The sequence below is a fragment of the Dendrobates tinctorius genome, unplaced genomic scaffold, assembly GCF_039654945.1.
Source record: "Dendrobates tinctorius isolate UK_male_01 unplaced genomic scaffold, ASM3965494v1 ptg000016l, whole genome shotgun sequence".
NCBI lineage: Eukaryota > Metazoa > Chordata > Amphibia > Anura > Dendrobatidae > Dendrobates > Dendrobates tinctorius.
The window spans coordinates 87,150,156-87,165,701 of NW_027361684.1; the positions used below are offsets into that span (position 1 = coordinate 87,150,156).

The 15,546-nt window shown below is 43.2% G+C and overlaps 1 protein-coding gene across 1 annotated transcript in view; it reads right to left on the reverse strand.

Moving 5' to 3' along the window:
• Positions 1-15,546, reverse strand: part of OTC (ornithine transcarbamylase) — a 160,374-nt gene that overhangs the window by 86,659 nt on the left and 58,169 nt on the right. Inside the window, exon 5 of the mRNA XM_073566021.1 lies at positions 6,120-6,273. Within this exon, the coding sequence (XP_073422122.1) occupies positions 6,120-6,273 (154 nt within the window). The remainder of the gene's footprint in view (positions 1-6,119; positions 6,274-15,546) is intronic.

The window sequence follows — 15,546 nt, forward strand, 5'->3', positions numbered from 1 at the left end:
TGATAATCAGGCTCATTACCTTCCTTTACCAGAATAGGGAGTTCACAAGACCTCAGTGACGAAGGGGAAAATGAACTCACAACAGTACCTCCCCCTTGAGGAGGGGTCACCGAACCCTCAACCACGCCACCAGGGCGATCAGGGTGAGCCCGATGAAAGGCACGCACCAATCTTTTGGCATGAATATCAGAGGCAGAGACCCAGGAATTATCCTCCTGACCATAACCCTTCCACTTAACCAAATACTGGAGTCTCCGTCTAGCCAAACGGGAATCCAGTATTTTCTCTACCTCATATTCCATGTTACCTTCAACCAATACAGGGTCTGGAGGTGCCACCCCAGGAACAACTGGCTCAACAAACCTCTTCAACAAGGACTTATGGAACACATTATGGATTTTAAATGTGACAGGAAGAGCCAAACGAAAAGAGACCGGATTAATAATCTCCAAAATCTTGTAAGGTCCAATAAATCTAGGCTTAAACTTAGGAGAAGCCACCTTGATAGCAATATTTTTTGATGATAACCACACCATATCACCAATCTTAAACTGGGGACCAATGGTCCTATGTCGATTGGAAAACCGCTGGGCCTTTTCCTGGGAGAGAGAGAACTTATCCACCACTTGGTCCCAGATCTGGTGCATTCTCTCCACCACAGTGTCAACACCTGGGCAGGCAGAAGGCTCCACCTGCCCTGAAGAAAATCGAGGATGAAACCCAAAGTTACAAAAAAAAGGTGACATCAAAGTGGCAGAACTAGCTCTATTATTTAAAGCAAATTCGGCCAAGGGCAAAAATGAAACCCAATCATCCTGATCAGCGGAAATAAAACATCTCAAATACGATTCCAAGGTCTGGTTTGTTCTCTCTGTCTGCCCATTGGTCTGGGGGTGAAAAGCAGAGGAGAAGGACAACTGAATTCCCAGCTTGGAACAGAAAGTCCTCCAAAATCTAGACACAAACTGAACTCCTCTGTCAGATACAATGTACTCAGGAATCCCGTGTAAGCGAACCACCTGTTGCAAAAACAGGGGCACCAACTCAGAGGAAGATGGCAACTTAGGGAGTGGTACAAGATGAACCATCTTAGAGAACCTATCACAAATCACCCAAATAACAGTCATTCTTTGAGAGACCGGCATATCAGAGATGAAATCCATTGAAATATGGGTCCATGGCCTCCTGGGGACCGGCAAAGGCATCAACAACCCACTAGAGCGAGAACAAGATTTTGACCGGGAGCAAGTTCCACAGGACTGCACAAAATTCCTGACATCATGAGACAAGGTGGGCCACCAAAAAGAGCGACTCACCAGATCTCTAGTACCAAAAATACCTGGATGACCAGCCAATGCAGAGCAATGAACTTCAGACATCACTCTCTTCTTCCACTGGTCAGGAACATACAACTTTCCACTGGGACAACGCTCAGGTTTGTCCTCCTGGAACTCTTGCAGCGCAAGTCTCAAATCGGGCGAGATGGCAGAAAGAACTACCCCTTCGCCTAAGATGGTAGCAGGCTTGGTCACCACAGGAGAATCATCAAAGAAACTCCTAGAGAGGGCGTCTGCCTTGACATTCTTAGTTCCAGGAAAAAAAGAGACCACAAAATCAAAACGTGTAAAAAACAAGGCCCACCTAGCCTGTCTAGGGTTCAAGCGTTTAGCCGACTCTAGGTAAATCAAATTCTTGTGGTCAGTGAGGACCACAACTTGATGTTTAGCTCCCTCCAACCAATGTCTCCACTCCTCAAATGCCCATTTCATGGCCAACAGTTCCCGATTCCCCACATCATAGTTACGTTCAGATGGAGAGAACTTTTGGGAAAAGAAAGCACAGGGATTCATTTTAGATGTTACAGGATCCTTTTGGGACAAAACAGCTCCTGCACCAATCTCAGAAGCATCCACCTCTACCTGGAACGGGAGTGAGACATCAGGTTGCCGCAAAACCGGGGCGGAGGTAAATCTTCGCTTCAGCTCCTGAAAGGAAGCAACAGCCTCCGGAGACCAATTCAACACATCAGCACCCTTCTTAGTCAGATCAGTCAATGGCTTGGCAATACTAGAAAATTTTGCTATAAATTTCCGATAAAAATTAGCAAAACCCAAAAACTTCGGGAGGGCCTTCAAAGAAGTGGGCTGAACCCAATCATAAATGGCCTGTACCTTGGCCGGGTCCATTTCAATAGTTGACGGAGACAAAATAAATCCCAAAAATGAAATCCTCTGTACTCCAAAAAGGCATTTCGATCCTTTGACATACAGGGAATTCTCCCTCAAGATCCGGAACACAGTCCGAATATGTTCCACATGAGAATCCCAATCCTTGGAGAAGATCAAAATATCATCCAGATAGATAATCAAAAATTTATCGACAAAGTCTCGGAAAATATCGTTCATGAAGCACTGGAAGACAGAAGGGGCATTAGTGAGCCCAAAAGGCATCACCAGGTACTCAAAATGTCCCTCCGGAGTATTAAACGCCGTCTTCCATCTTATCATCCCCCTGCTTAATGCGGATAAGATTATTCGCCCCCCTGAGGTCAAGCTTGGTAAACCAGCAAGCACCTCTAACTCTAGAGAATAGATCTGAAATCAGGGGTAACGGATACTGATATTTAATAGTAATTTTATTGAGGGCACAATAATCAATACAAGGCCTTAAGGAACCATCCTTTTTGGCCACAAAAAAAAACCCGGCACCTAAGGGTGAAGAGGATGGTCTAGTATGACCCTTCTCCAACGCCTCCTTAATATAGGACCGCATAGCCTCGTGCTCGGGTATAGATAAATTGAAGAGCCGACCCTTGGGAAATTTACACCCCGGGCTTAGTTCAATTGCACAGTCATAACTCCTATGAGGAGGCAAGGACGCAGACTCATTCTCACTAAATACATCATAAAAGTCCGCCAAATAGTCAGGAACATCATGCGACTGAGGAGAGGTGGAAAAAACCGGAGCCTCACTAAAGGCACACCGACAACCCCAACTCACCACAGACACAGATTTCCAATCCAAAACTGGATTATGAATTTGCAACCAGGGAAACCCCAGAACAACGGCATCATGCAAACCATGCAACATCAAAAATCTGCAATTTTCTTGATGGTTTGGGGCAACCCGCATGACCACCTGGGTCCAAAACTGAGGTTTATTTTTAGCCAAAGGAGTAGCATCAATCCCCCTCAAAGGGATAGGCGTCTGCAGAGGTGTCATCGGAAATCCACAACGTTTAGCAAAATCCAAGTCCATTAGGTTTAGCGCTGCTCCCGAATCCACAAAAGCCTTGGCGGAAAATGTGGACAGGGAGCAGATCAGAGTAATTGCCAGAAGAAACTTAGGTTGAACACCACCAACAGAAAACGTGTGTGCAAAACGTTTCTCTCTTTTAGGACAAACAGAAATAATATGCGAGGCATCTCCACAAAAAAAACACAGCTTATTATGCCTTCTGAACTCCTGACGTTGCGCCTTAGACAAAACTCTATCTCATTGCATAGGTTCAGACGTCTGTTCAACCGGTGGCAACACTTCTCGTGCAATCCTGCGTTCACGCAAACGCCGACCGACCGGAATGGCTAATGAAATAGAATCGTCCAGACCAGAAGGAACAGGAAATCCCACCATAGTATCTTTTACGGCTTCTGACAAACCCTTCCGAAAGAGAGCAGCCAAGGCATTATCATTCCAGGTAGTAAGGACCGCCCACTTTCGGAACTTTTGACAGTACAACTCTGCAGAATCTCGACCCTGGTTCAATGCCAACAGGGTCTTTTCAGCCTGATCAATAGCATTAGGTTCGTCATACAACAACCCCAAAGCTTGAAAGAATGCGTTCACATTAGTCAGAATAGGATCATCTGGTTTCAAAGAAAACGCCCAATCCTGGGGATCGCCACGCAGCAAAGAGATGACGATTTTAACCTGCTGCGCGGAGCTCCCTGACGAGTTAGGCTTCAAGGCAAAAAAAAATTTACAATTATTTTTGAAACTCAAAAATTTAGATCGATCCCCAAAAAATACATCAGGTGTAGGGATCTTTGGTTCAACAGCATGCGAACGAGCAAGGTAGGCAGAAATTCCCCGCACTTCCGCAGCGAACTGCTCCACACGATCAGACAATTGCTTTATCTCCATTGAGAGAAAAAAAAAAATTCCCCCTACGGCCCCAGAGATATAGAGGAAAGAATATACACACACCTTTTTTTTTTTTTTTTTTTTTTTAAGCACAATTCTTTCCTGCTATTGAGTACCCTAGGATCTGCGGTCTGGCGGGTGATTCTGTTATGATTGAGTCACCGTAGGAGGCAAAAACAGAAATGCTAGCTAAGTCCAGAAAACCAGAGAAGTTGGCAGCTATCGGATTGCAGACCACTGAACTTATCAACACAACTAGCAGTAGCCGTGGGGGGTTCCTACGATGCCCTAGACCCCTCGATCACAGCCGGAGAATTAAATAGGCCTAAATAAAGAAAGGGGAAATCTACACTGCCCCAGAGCAGACCCCAAAGCAATAGGCAGCCCCCAACATATAATGACGGTGAAGCAAGATGAAAACACTAACACAGACAGAAAGATAGACTGAGCAAAGACGGGGCCCAAGCTAACTACATAGGAAAGGACAGGAAGGCTGCTGTCTGCAATCCGTGAAAAACCCTATGAATATAAGAGCCAACAGACTGACAGTGAAAAAGGCCCTGAAGACGCTAGGCTTCAAAAAGCTATGTCAGTACTCAGGAATATTCTGAAGACAGAGCAACAGGCAAAAGGAGATTCAGCTCACCCCAGCAGGGAAAGGCAGAATCCAGAAAAGCAAGGAAAACAAAAACAAAATACAAATGCAACAGGCAAAGCAAAAAACCTAGCTTTAGGGGAGCAGGAATCAGACTGGTGTCCTAGAAGTCCACAGAGAAATCACCCGCAGGGCAGAAGGGCGTCGGCAGCCTTATATCCAGTCTGTGACTCCACTCAGCCAGTCATCCTCATTAGACTCAGGTGCCTGATAATCAGGCTCATTACCTTCCTTTACCAGAATAGGGCGTTCACAAGACCTCAGTGACGAAGGGGAAAATGAACTCACAACAAATTCCCGTCACCCAGTCATCATCATACCCAGGTGCTTGGTAATCAGCCTCACTACCTTCCTTCACCAGAAGAGGGAGTTCATCAGACCTCAATGGTGAAGGGGAAAATGAACTCACAACAGGGGCCAGTGCCTGCACCACCCAGCTCTCTAGCAAGGGATAGGTGTAGGGTGTGCTAGGGTGACAGGTGTCCGGCTCAACGACAGGTGAGGAGCCTGTATAGGGAACGTTAGGAGTGTGAGGGACACTGACTCAGGGGAGTGCAGGAGGTCTCCACGTCCCCGTTCCCTATCGCAGGGCCCACCGTTGTAACTGTTTTCCCTTCCCCCATGTCTTGTTGTTTCAGTTACCGGCCTGCGGGTCATGTCACACAGGACAGTTACACGTGCCAGTTTTGTTGTTTTAGTTACCGACCTGCGGGTCGTGTCACACAGGACGGGTCCACGTGACACATGCATGACTGTGATACTAAAGCCAGCGGCTGATACAGGATGAACATGGTTTGGGCAGCATGTATCACCTAAATGGTCCCATATAAATGCAACTGTGAATGTGCAAAAATCTCTTTATTGAAATAAGGGTTTGGATCTTTTTCAGTCGGGGTGATTGACTGAAGACGAGACACAGACATGCTCCATAATAGATGTTTGTATTTAGAGAATCATTAATCCGCACCATAAAATAACAGCGTGCGTAAAGAACAAATCCATCTAATTTAATGTATGACTTCCAGCAATTTCTACAAATGATACGCAGTTCAGATGAACAATGTTTTTCATTCCTGAGACCCGATTTCCTATAGGACAGAACGTGCAGGGATTGATGCGCTTGCAGTGGTTATTAGTCACAGTATGGAATTGCTTAGCAACGGAGAGAACTGCAACCTAACTCCCACTGAGCCCGAGCCTGATTTCTATGCAGTTCACGCTGATAGCACTAACACTCCGGAGAAATTCCCAGGATTGTGCGCCTGATACCTGACTGACAAGTGTGAATGATTCATTTGTAAAAAGTGGATGTGCAACCCACCTGAATAGTGAGATAGTCAGCTAGGATTTGGATGGGATGGTAGTCATCGGACAACCCGTTCACTATTGGAATTGAAGCTTCTTTAGCCAAAAGTTCCAGATCAGATTGGTGATAAACCCGAGCTAGAACAGCATCTGTCATGCCGGATAAAACCCTAAAGTGAGAAAAAATGAATTACTTGTGGATTATATTTAATTCAATCACTAAGCACTCGATTATTTTACTGTCTCTCATCTTTAAAGTGAATCTGCACCTATTAACATCTTCTTGCCACTTTAAGTAATATATAATTAAAGCAGTCAGCGCTTTGCTTTTCTAATACAGAGCCCAGATGCACTGCATACTCAAAGTTTAAAGAAATGTTCATTTTTTTGTACAGTTGTGATACAAGTGGTAACGTTATAAAATAATGCAAGCATCGGCCAATCGAGCACCTTCACTCCGGTGGTTCCCTCAGCTCCTGTGATGATGGCATGTTGTCCAGTGATGTCCTGCAGCAGTCACAAGAATGATGGACAGGACATCACCACTTCAAGCAGAGGGGTAATCCTGGAGTGGTGGGAATTCAAGGGGTAAGTAATAGGCATTTCTTAATTTTATAACGTTCCCTACTCTATCAAAACTTTTGAAAAATCCTGTAACACCCCTTAAATAATAAAATTCTGTCTGCCTGCAGTCAAGGCAGGGGAGAATTTAAAAGCTTTATAAACAGGAGGCGATTCATCTAACAGTTTTTGCCTGAATTTTGAGTAAAACTTGTTTTTGAGCAAATAATTAGCAACTTTTGGTGGCCAGCTCAGTCAACTTTCTTGAAAAGTGGGCGAAGTTTAGCCTTTAGGGGTCATGGCCAAGCATGGCCAATAAATTCATCAAAATTTACACTAGTTCCTGACTAGAGTACAATTCTGGGGTGGCACATGACAGGGGAAAGAGATGCCATATTAATTGAGAGTAGAGCTGGAAAGAGAATAAGCGCAATAGGGTCTTAAATGGATTAAAATTAATAGAATGTGGGCAACAGTGATCACCTGGTCGGGTTGTGTGATCACAAGTTCACAACTGCTGGAAGGGCTTAGGCTGATGCATACCCACGGCAATGAGAATATCAAGGATTGGAGTGAAAATGGGTTAAATGTGTGCTGCCGGTGGAAGAGTGATGAGCAATCGATGTGGTTGTCCTGATGAAGAAGTGTGACACTTCAAAACACGTTGTTCAATAAACCACAGTCCTGGATTCAAAACTACTCATCACTAGAGTTGAGCGATACCGTCGGATACTTCAAAGTATCGGATCGGAATGGATCGGCCGATCTTAAAAAAAAGTATCGGTATCGCCGATTCCGATACCGGAAGTCCCATTCAAGTCTATGGGACTTCCGGTATCGGAATAAGAAAAATCCTGTTTTTCCCTTGTACAGCCTCTCTGGGGTCTGTACGGGCCTTTCGGGGGGCTGTGCCGGCCTGCCAGGGGGTCTGTGCAGGCTCCGGTGGTCTGTGCCGGCCTGCCGGGGGGCTGTGCCGGCCTGCCAGGGGGGCTGTGCAGGCTCCGGTGAGCTGTGCCGGCCTGCCGGGGGGCTGTGCCGGCCTGCCGGGGGGCTGTGCAGGCTCCGGGGGGCTGTGCCGGCCTGCCGGGGGGCTGTGCAGGCTTCGGGGGTCTGTGCAGGCATCGTCCGATGGGACTACAAGTCCCATCGGGCGATGCCTGCTACCATGACAGTGATTGACACATTAGCCAATGATGGGACAGTAGTAGTCCCATCATCCGGCTAATGTGTTGAATGTAAAAAAAAAAAAAAAAAAAAAATTACATGCTACATACATACAACATGCATACTACATACATGCTACATTCATACTACATACTACATACATGCTACATTCATACTACATATATACTACATGCAACATACATACTACATACATACTACATGCAACATACATACACTACATGCTACATACATACTACATATATGCTACATACATACTACATATATACTACATGCATGCTACATAAATACTACATACATACTACATATATGCTACATACATACTACATGCTACATACATACTACATATATACTACATGCATGCTACATACATACTACATGCTACATACATACTACATATATACTACATACATACCACATACATACTACATGCTACATACATACTACATATATACTACATGCATGCTACATACATACTACATGCTACATACATACTACATGCTACATACATACTACATATATACTACATGCATGCTACATACATACTACATGCTACATACATACTACATGCTACATACATACTACATATATACTACATGCATGCTACATACATACTGCATGCTACATGCATGCTACATACATACTACATGCTACATACATACCACATATATACTACATACATACTACATACAATACATTCATACAATACATACATAGACATACAGTACATATAACATAGAGTAACATACTTACCAATACTTGTCACATTGTTCCCCGAAGCCATTGTCTTTTACGGAATAAATATTAACATAACAAACCACAAAAATACTCACCCACGATCCGAAGCAGTCCACGAGTGTGTCCCACGACGATCTTGGGTAGAGAACGGCAGCATCAGCTGTTGCTGCCGTTCTCTACGGGCTGTAGGAATCCAATGACGGAAGGTAGGTATCCTTCCGCACTGTATTCCTCCGCCACTTAAAAAAAAAAAAAGTCCCTAGTCTCACTTTATGCCATTGCTGTGTGGGAAATTATAATAAATATAAAGGCATCTCTGACACCCACAAAGATACATTATGAAATTAATTAGCAGAGAATTTTGGTCCTTAATAGATTTTAGAAACAAAGGCCCTGATTCACCAAGACCAGTGTTTTTCACATCGGTCTTCATGAGGAGGCATGCTGGAATCAGAAGCTTGTGATTCATTAAGACCGGCATTGTTCAGGTGATAAGGTGACGTGCTGGAGTCAAACACTTATGATTCATTATGAAGCGCACGCCTCCTAATGTATCAAGAGTATATGACAAGTGGGGTAGCCTCTGTGTGTGCCTCGCCACAAGTCTAGTCTGGAATTAAAGTAAGATTTGTATTGTAAGTGCTCCTGAGGTCTCTAACTCTGTTGCATTAAAGGCAACCTATCAGTTGATTCTTGATGCCCAAAGTATGGCCAAGATGAATGAGAGCCTCTGATCGATTGTAGCCAGACATGTTTTATCTGAAATGCTAGCGTGTTTTAGAAAAAATAAACTTTAAAGATCTTGCTGGGGACAATAGCCAGAAATGAAAGTAGTCTGACATAGTTTAAAGATCCAATTTAATGCAAAAAGTCGCTTGCCACAATCATAATGCCGATAATACAGTAATAAATGGGTCACACAATATGGCTAAAACGGATCTTGTGTTGCTCTACTTAACACAGACAATTGCAATAGAACTTCATGTAGGAAGATAAAGTGGCACTCACCATCAGCAAAACATAATTTGTAATATCCATTAAAAAATCTCTCCCATTCTATTAAATGCATTATGGACACTTAATAAACAAATTATGTTTTATGGATCATAGAATAATAGAATCATAAATCGTAGAGTTGGAAGGGACCTCCTGGGCCATCTGGTCCAGCCCCCTGCTCAAAGCAGGATTCGCTAAATCATCCCAATCAGATGTCTGTCCAGCCTCTGTTTGAAGACTTCCATTGAAGGAGAACTCACCACTTCTCGTGGCAGCCTGTTCCACTCATTGATCACTCTTACTGTCAAAAAGTTTTTTCTAATATCTAATCTGTGTCTCCTCCCATTCAGTTTCATCCCATTGCTAGTTTTTCCTTGTGCAAATGAGAATAAAGTTGATCCTTCTACAATGTGACAGCCCTTTAGATATTTGTAGACAGCTATTAAGTCTCCTCTCAGTCTTCTCTTTTGCAAACTAAACATTCCCAAATCCTGCAACCTTTCCTCATAAGACAGGGTTTGCAGACCGGTCACCATTCTGGTCGCTCTTTTCTGAACTTGCTCCAGTTTGTTGATGTCTGTTTTAAAATGTGGTGCCCAAAACTGGACACAATATTCCAGATGAGGTCTGACCAAAGAGGAGTAGAGGGAAATAATGACTTCACGTGATCTAGACTGTATGCTTCTGTTAATACATCCTAGAATTGCATTTGCCTTTTTTGCTGCTGCATCACACTGTTGACTCATATTCAGTCTGTGATCTATTAGTATACCCAAGTCTTTTTCACATGTGCTGTCACTTAGCCCTATTCCTCCCATTCTGTATATGCTTTTTTCATTTTTATTGCCCAGATGTAGTACTTTGCATTTCTCCCTGTTAAAAACCATTCTGTTAGTTGCTGCCCACTTCTCCAGTTTATTTATATCTTTTTGAATCCTCTCTCTCTCTTCTCTAGTATTAGCTATCCCTCCTAGCTTTGTGTCATCAGCAAATTTAATCAGTTTACCCTCAATTCCTTCATCTAAATCGTTGATAAAGATGTTGAACAATACAGGGCCCAGGACAGAGCCCTGTGGTACCCCACTTGAGACATTCTTCCAACTGGATGTGCAGCCATTTACGACCACTCTTTGGGTCCGATCACTAAGCCAGTTATGAATCCACCTAACAGTTGCCTTGTCCATTCCATACTTAGTCATTTTTTCAATAAGGATTGTAGGAGAGACTTTGTCAAATGCTTTGCTGAAGTCAAGATATACTATATCTACAGCATTTCCTTGATCCACCCAATCAGTGATTCCATCATAGAAGGAAATTAAGTTTGTCTGACATGACTTAGTTACAAACCCATGCTGACTCTGTTTAATTACTTCATTCTTATCCAGGTACTGACATACATGTTGTTTAATAATTTGTTCAAAGATCTTTCCTGGTATAGAAGTCAGACTCACCGGCCTATAGTTGCCTGGGTCCACCTTCTTCCCCTTTTTGAAGATAGGAACAACATTTGCTCTTCTCCAGTCTTCTGGCACTTCTCCTGTTCTCCAAGAATTTTCAAAGATTATGGAGAGGGGTTCAAAAATTTCTTCTGCTATCTCCTTCAGTACTCTGGGGTGTAATTCATCTGGACCTGGAGACTTGAATTCATTTAGGTTAGCTAAGTGTTTCCTCACTATCTTTCTGTTTATAGATATCCTGGATTCTTCTATTCCCTTAATAGGACAGTGAAGAACAGTTGATGTTACATTTCCTTTATGAGAGAAAACAGATGCAAAATAGGAATTTAAAGTTCAGCCTTCTCAACATCCTGTCTTATCATTTCATAATTTTCATCCTGTAAAAATCCTATAGCATCTTTGACTTTTCTTTTACTTTTGACATATCCCCAAAATCCTTTATTATTGCTTTTGACATCTCTTGCAAGCCTCAATTCATTTTCAGCTTTAGTAATCTGATTTGTGCCCTGCATGTTCTGCAGACAGCATTATATTCTTCTTTAGATATGCCTCCCTCTTTCCATTTTATAAACATTTTTTTCTTCCTTTTTAGCATGTGCTTAAGTTCTGTGTTCATCCATCCTGGTTTCCTTAAATGCTTCCCATTCTTCCCTCTTTTCGGAATTGTTAACAACTGTGCTTTGAGAATTTCATTTTTCAAGATTTCCCATCCTTCCTGGACATTTTTGTCTTTAAGGATATCCAGCCATTGGATCCCTCCAATTCTCTTTCTGAATCCCTTAAAATCTGCCTTTCTGAAATCTAACCTTGACGTCTGAGTCTTCACAGGTCTTCCGCCTCTAGTTATCCAAAATTCTAAAATAGCATGGTCGCTACCTCCTAGGGTCCCAGCCACTTTTACCTCCTCAACCATTTCCTCCCTGTTTATAAGGATTAGATCCAAGGTAGCAGTTCCCCTTGTTTTCTCCCCTACCTTTTGGAAGATAAAGTTGTCAGCAAGAGAGGATAAGAATTTCCTTGACCTGTTAGTTTTGCCTGTGAGAGATTCCCAACAAATGTCTGGATAGTTGAAATCTCCCATGACAACTATGTCATATTTTTTGGAGAACTTGGCCATTTGATGCATAAAGAGTTCATCCATATCTTCAGCTTGCACAGGCGGCCTGTAGTAAATGCCTACAATGGTGTCCTTTCCATTGTTCTGTCCTTGTATTTGTGATGTGCAATGTCTGCAAGATATGTTTTCTGTTGCAATGTGCTAAAAAATCCTCCATTTTGTAAGAAGCTGCCTGCCAGTGTCTCAGTTACATTGCACCCTGCAGCAGCTTCCCTTCCCCCCCAGGTGATTATAAATCAACTTCCTGCCACATCATTTGGCTTCTCTCAGCCTCAGCTGAAAGAGAAAAAAAAGTGCGGGAAATAAACTCTTTGTTTGAAATCAAGGTTAGAAGTAAACCTTTAAGAGCCTGCCCTGCGAAAACCGTACCAAGTAGAGATATGAAAATCATATTTTTGTAACCTGAGCGGTCCCAGCTTCGATACCGCGTATCTTTCGAAGTTCTACCCTGCCCAGAACATGAGATATGATTTGCGCCCAAATGGACGGTTATATCGCATAGATGTTTGATATTTTCTTGTTGGGCTCATTACGCTGGGAAACATGATACCACTGATGAGTCCATACCAGCTTCTCCCATAAAGTTATAGCTAATGTAAGTTTTGTAGCCAAAACATAACTTGGATGAGAGAGGTGGGATCAACCCAGAATGCATCTCTCCGTGATGTCACAAAGCAAAGCCTATAAGGCATTCCCTGGGCAAACCAGCACAGAACAGCTGCAGAGTCCGTGCTGACAAGAACTCCAGATGAGTGGAGACGTGTGGCTCCTCCCCCCTTAAAGCCGCATGGTCTGCCTAAGGAACAATATGGAACTGTGAGTGTAATCTCTTTGTTTTCTCCACTTTTATTTTATACCTGTACTGTACATATTTTATGTCTCAATTTTATAGCAACTTTTATCTGTAACCACTGCCCTACTTTTTTGGGGAATAAATGATAAAATTATTTAGTTCTGTCTCTATGCTCTAAGAATCGAACTATACGCCTTTGTTAGATAATCGCTACTAATTCAAGGGGTTTGCCACGGACCCTCTTAATTTAACACTGTGAATTAAGTAACCGTGACTGGTGGCAGCGCGTTGTGCACGGCTATTGCGGCTTGCTGGCAGTACAGAAGGGTCTTATATTGCTGAATGAGGGGCTGCGGCCACAGCATTGATAATTCCCTTACTGCAGAAGCCCAATTGCCGGTTCACAACAGGCAGTCCGTCCGGCAACTAATTATCCTAGGTGCAGTTCCCTGACTGACCTGATGGTAAGGGGGGCACCGGAGAGCTGCGAGTTCCAAAGTGGAACTGAGAAAGTGGGATATACATAAATCCCCGCAGTACTTGGAAGATTGATAGCAGTGGTGGGGCATCCAAATTAAACCCCCCTCTGCGGCAAATTGTAGAGCGAGAGTAGCTTGCTGGATATTTTGGTCACATGGTGCCAGTGGTGGGATAACTAAGATAAGCCCCAGCTGTGCCTGTGATAGCCGTGTGCCGGCATTGTGTCTCGTCCCTCCGTCCGCTGATACACCCGTGTCAGTGGTGGGACTGTGACATAGAGGTGACACAGGGTCCGCTGTCCGTCGCGTTTTGGTGGCAGCGGGACCCCCGTCAGTCACCCGTATTTGGACGAACAGCGGTGGGCTGTTCGTCACAGTATTCTTACCCAAACAGTTTCCACAGAACTCCCAGTCTCTGAAGCTTCAATCTCTGTGCAGATATACAAGTTTCTAACATACAATGCGACACCTCCTCCTCGTTTATCAAGTCTGTTTCTTGCAAATAAGTTGTATCCTTCTAGTCTTGTATTCCAATCATGTGTATTGTCCCACCAAGTTTCAGTGATTCCAATGACATCATATTTCTTTTCCTGTGTTAGTAGTTCCAATTCTCCTTGTTTGTTGCCCATGCTTTGTGCATTAGTATAGAAACATTTTAGTTTGTGATAGGTTTCTCTTTCTCCATTATTTTTATTAATTAGATTCTTTTGTCTTTGTTCTTCCTTTCCACTTCTAATAGCAGAGTTCTCAATAGCATTTGTCAGGTGTATGGCTTTTTCTGGTCTTTTGCTTCCCTTCCCATGTTGTTCTAGTTTAAAGCTCTCCTTACAAGTGTAGCAAGGCGACTTCCAAATACATGCTTTCCAGTCTTCGTAAGGTGTACCCCATCTCTAGCAAGTAGTCCATCGTATAAGTAATTCACTCCGTGATCCAGAAATCCAAATCGTTGCTGACGGCACCATCGACGTAGCCAGTTGTTCACCTGCAATGGTGAATAGAGTTGAGCAACTTTGGGCGGATCGGGTTTCGTGAAACCCGAATGAAACAAAATTTGAGTCAGATGAAACCGGTCCGACTAGGGCAAAAAAAGTCGGAGTTTCGTCCGAAACCCGACCCCAATGCAAGTCAATGGGAAATAAAAATCCACATTGAGCGGATGACATTCATCCACTCAATGCCGACTTTTATTCCCCATTGACTTGCATTGGGGAACGCTCAACTCTAATGGTGAATACCACTTTATCTTCCTACTTAAAGATGCAGCTGAGGACTATAGAAATAGATGAGACAAGTCCAGTGCCACCCTCAGCCGCCTTCTCTCCAGGTGGTTGACAAGTATCTCCCGATGTACTCACCAAGAGCGGCACCAGGCTAATCTCATTCATTTCTATAGTCCCCGAGTGGATCTTCAAATTATGTTTTCTCTTGAAACTCTGGAGCATTTCAGAAAAAAAAAACCTGGCTGCAATTTTGCAGGCAGGCTCTATTTCATGCTGACCATGGTTTGGGCAGCATGAATCTACTGTTCCCTTTAAACACATAAAGGAGAATTCTGAGCTGGGGAACATCTTTGATGTCTATAATACTTAAGAGGTGGAAACCTTTAAACCCATTTCGAACTGACCACTTAATGTGATTCTGTTCACATCAAGCTCAGGTGCTCAGCGCACTATTGGAGCCGCCAAAAGCTATGTTCACATGTTGCGTGCTTGCTTCATTTTTATGTTGCAGGCAAAACCTGCTCTCTTGGTAGTAAAGAAGCTGCTTACAAAAAGCAGGTTTTGTTGCGTTTTTATTGTCTCTTGTGCATGCTGATAAAGTCTAGTGCCCCGCCCCCCAAAAAACATGATACAACTTCCTTAGATTTTTGCACCAAAAACGCACCAAGACCTGATACCTGCATTTTTTCAGGCATTTTTGCACTTGCTCATTACTTTTTATGGGTGAAAAATGCTGCAAAAAAGCTGGAAGTGAGATGCTTAAGTTTTCAAAAACACAGAAGTTTTTACAATTCAGTCAGGAAATTAAAACAATATGTGCGCATGAGATTTCTGAAATGTCTTAGCTTTTGCTGGTACTGTAAAACGTAGCTTAAAATTTGCATTAAAAAAAGGCAGCAA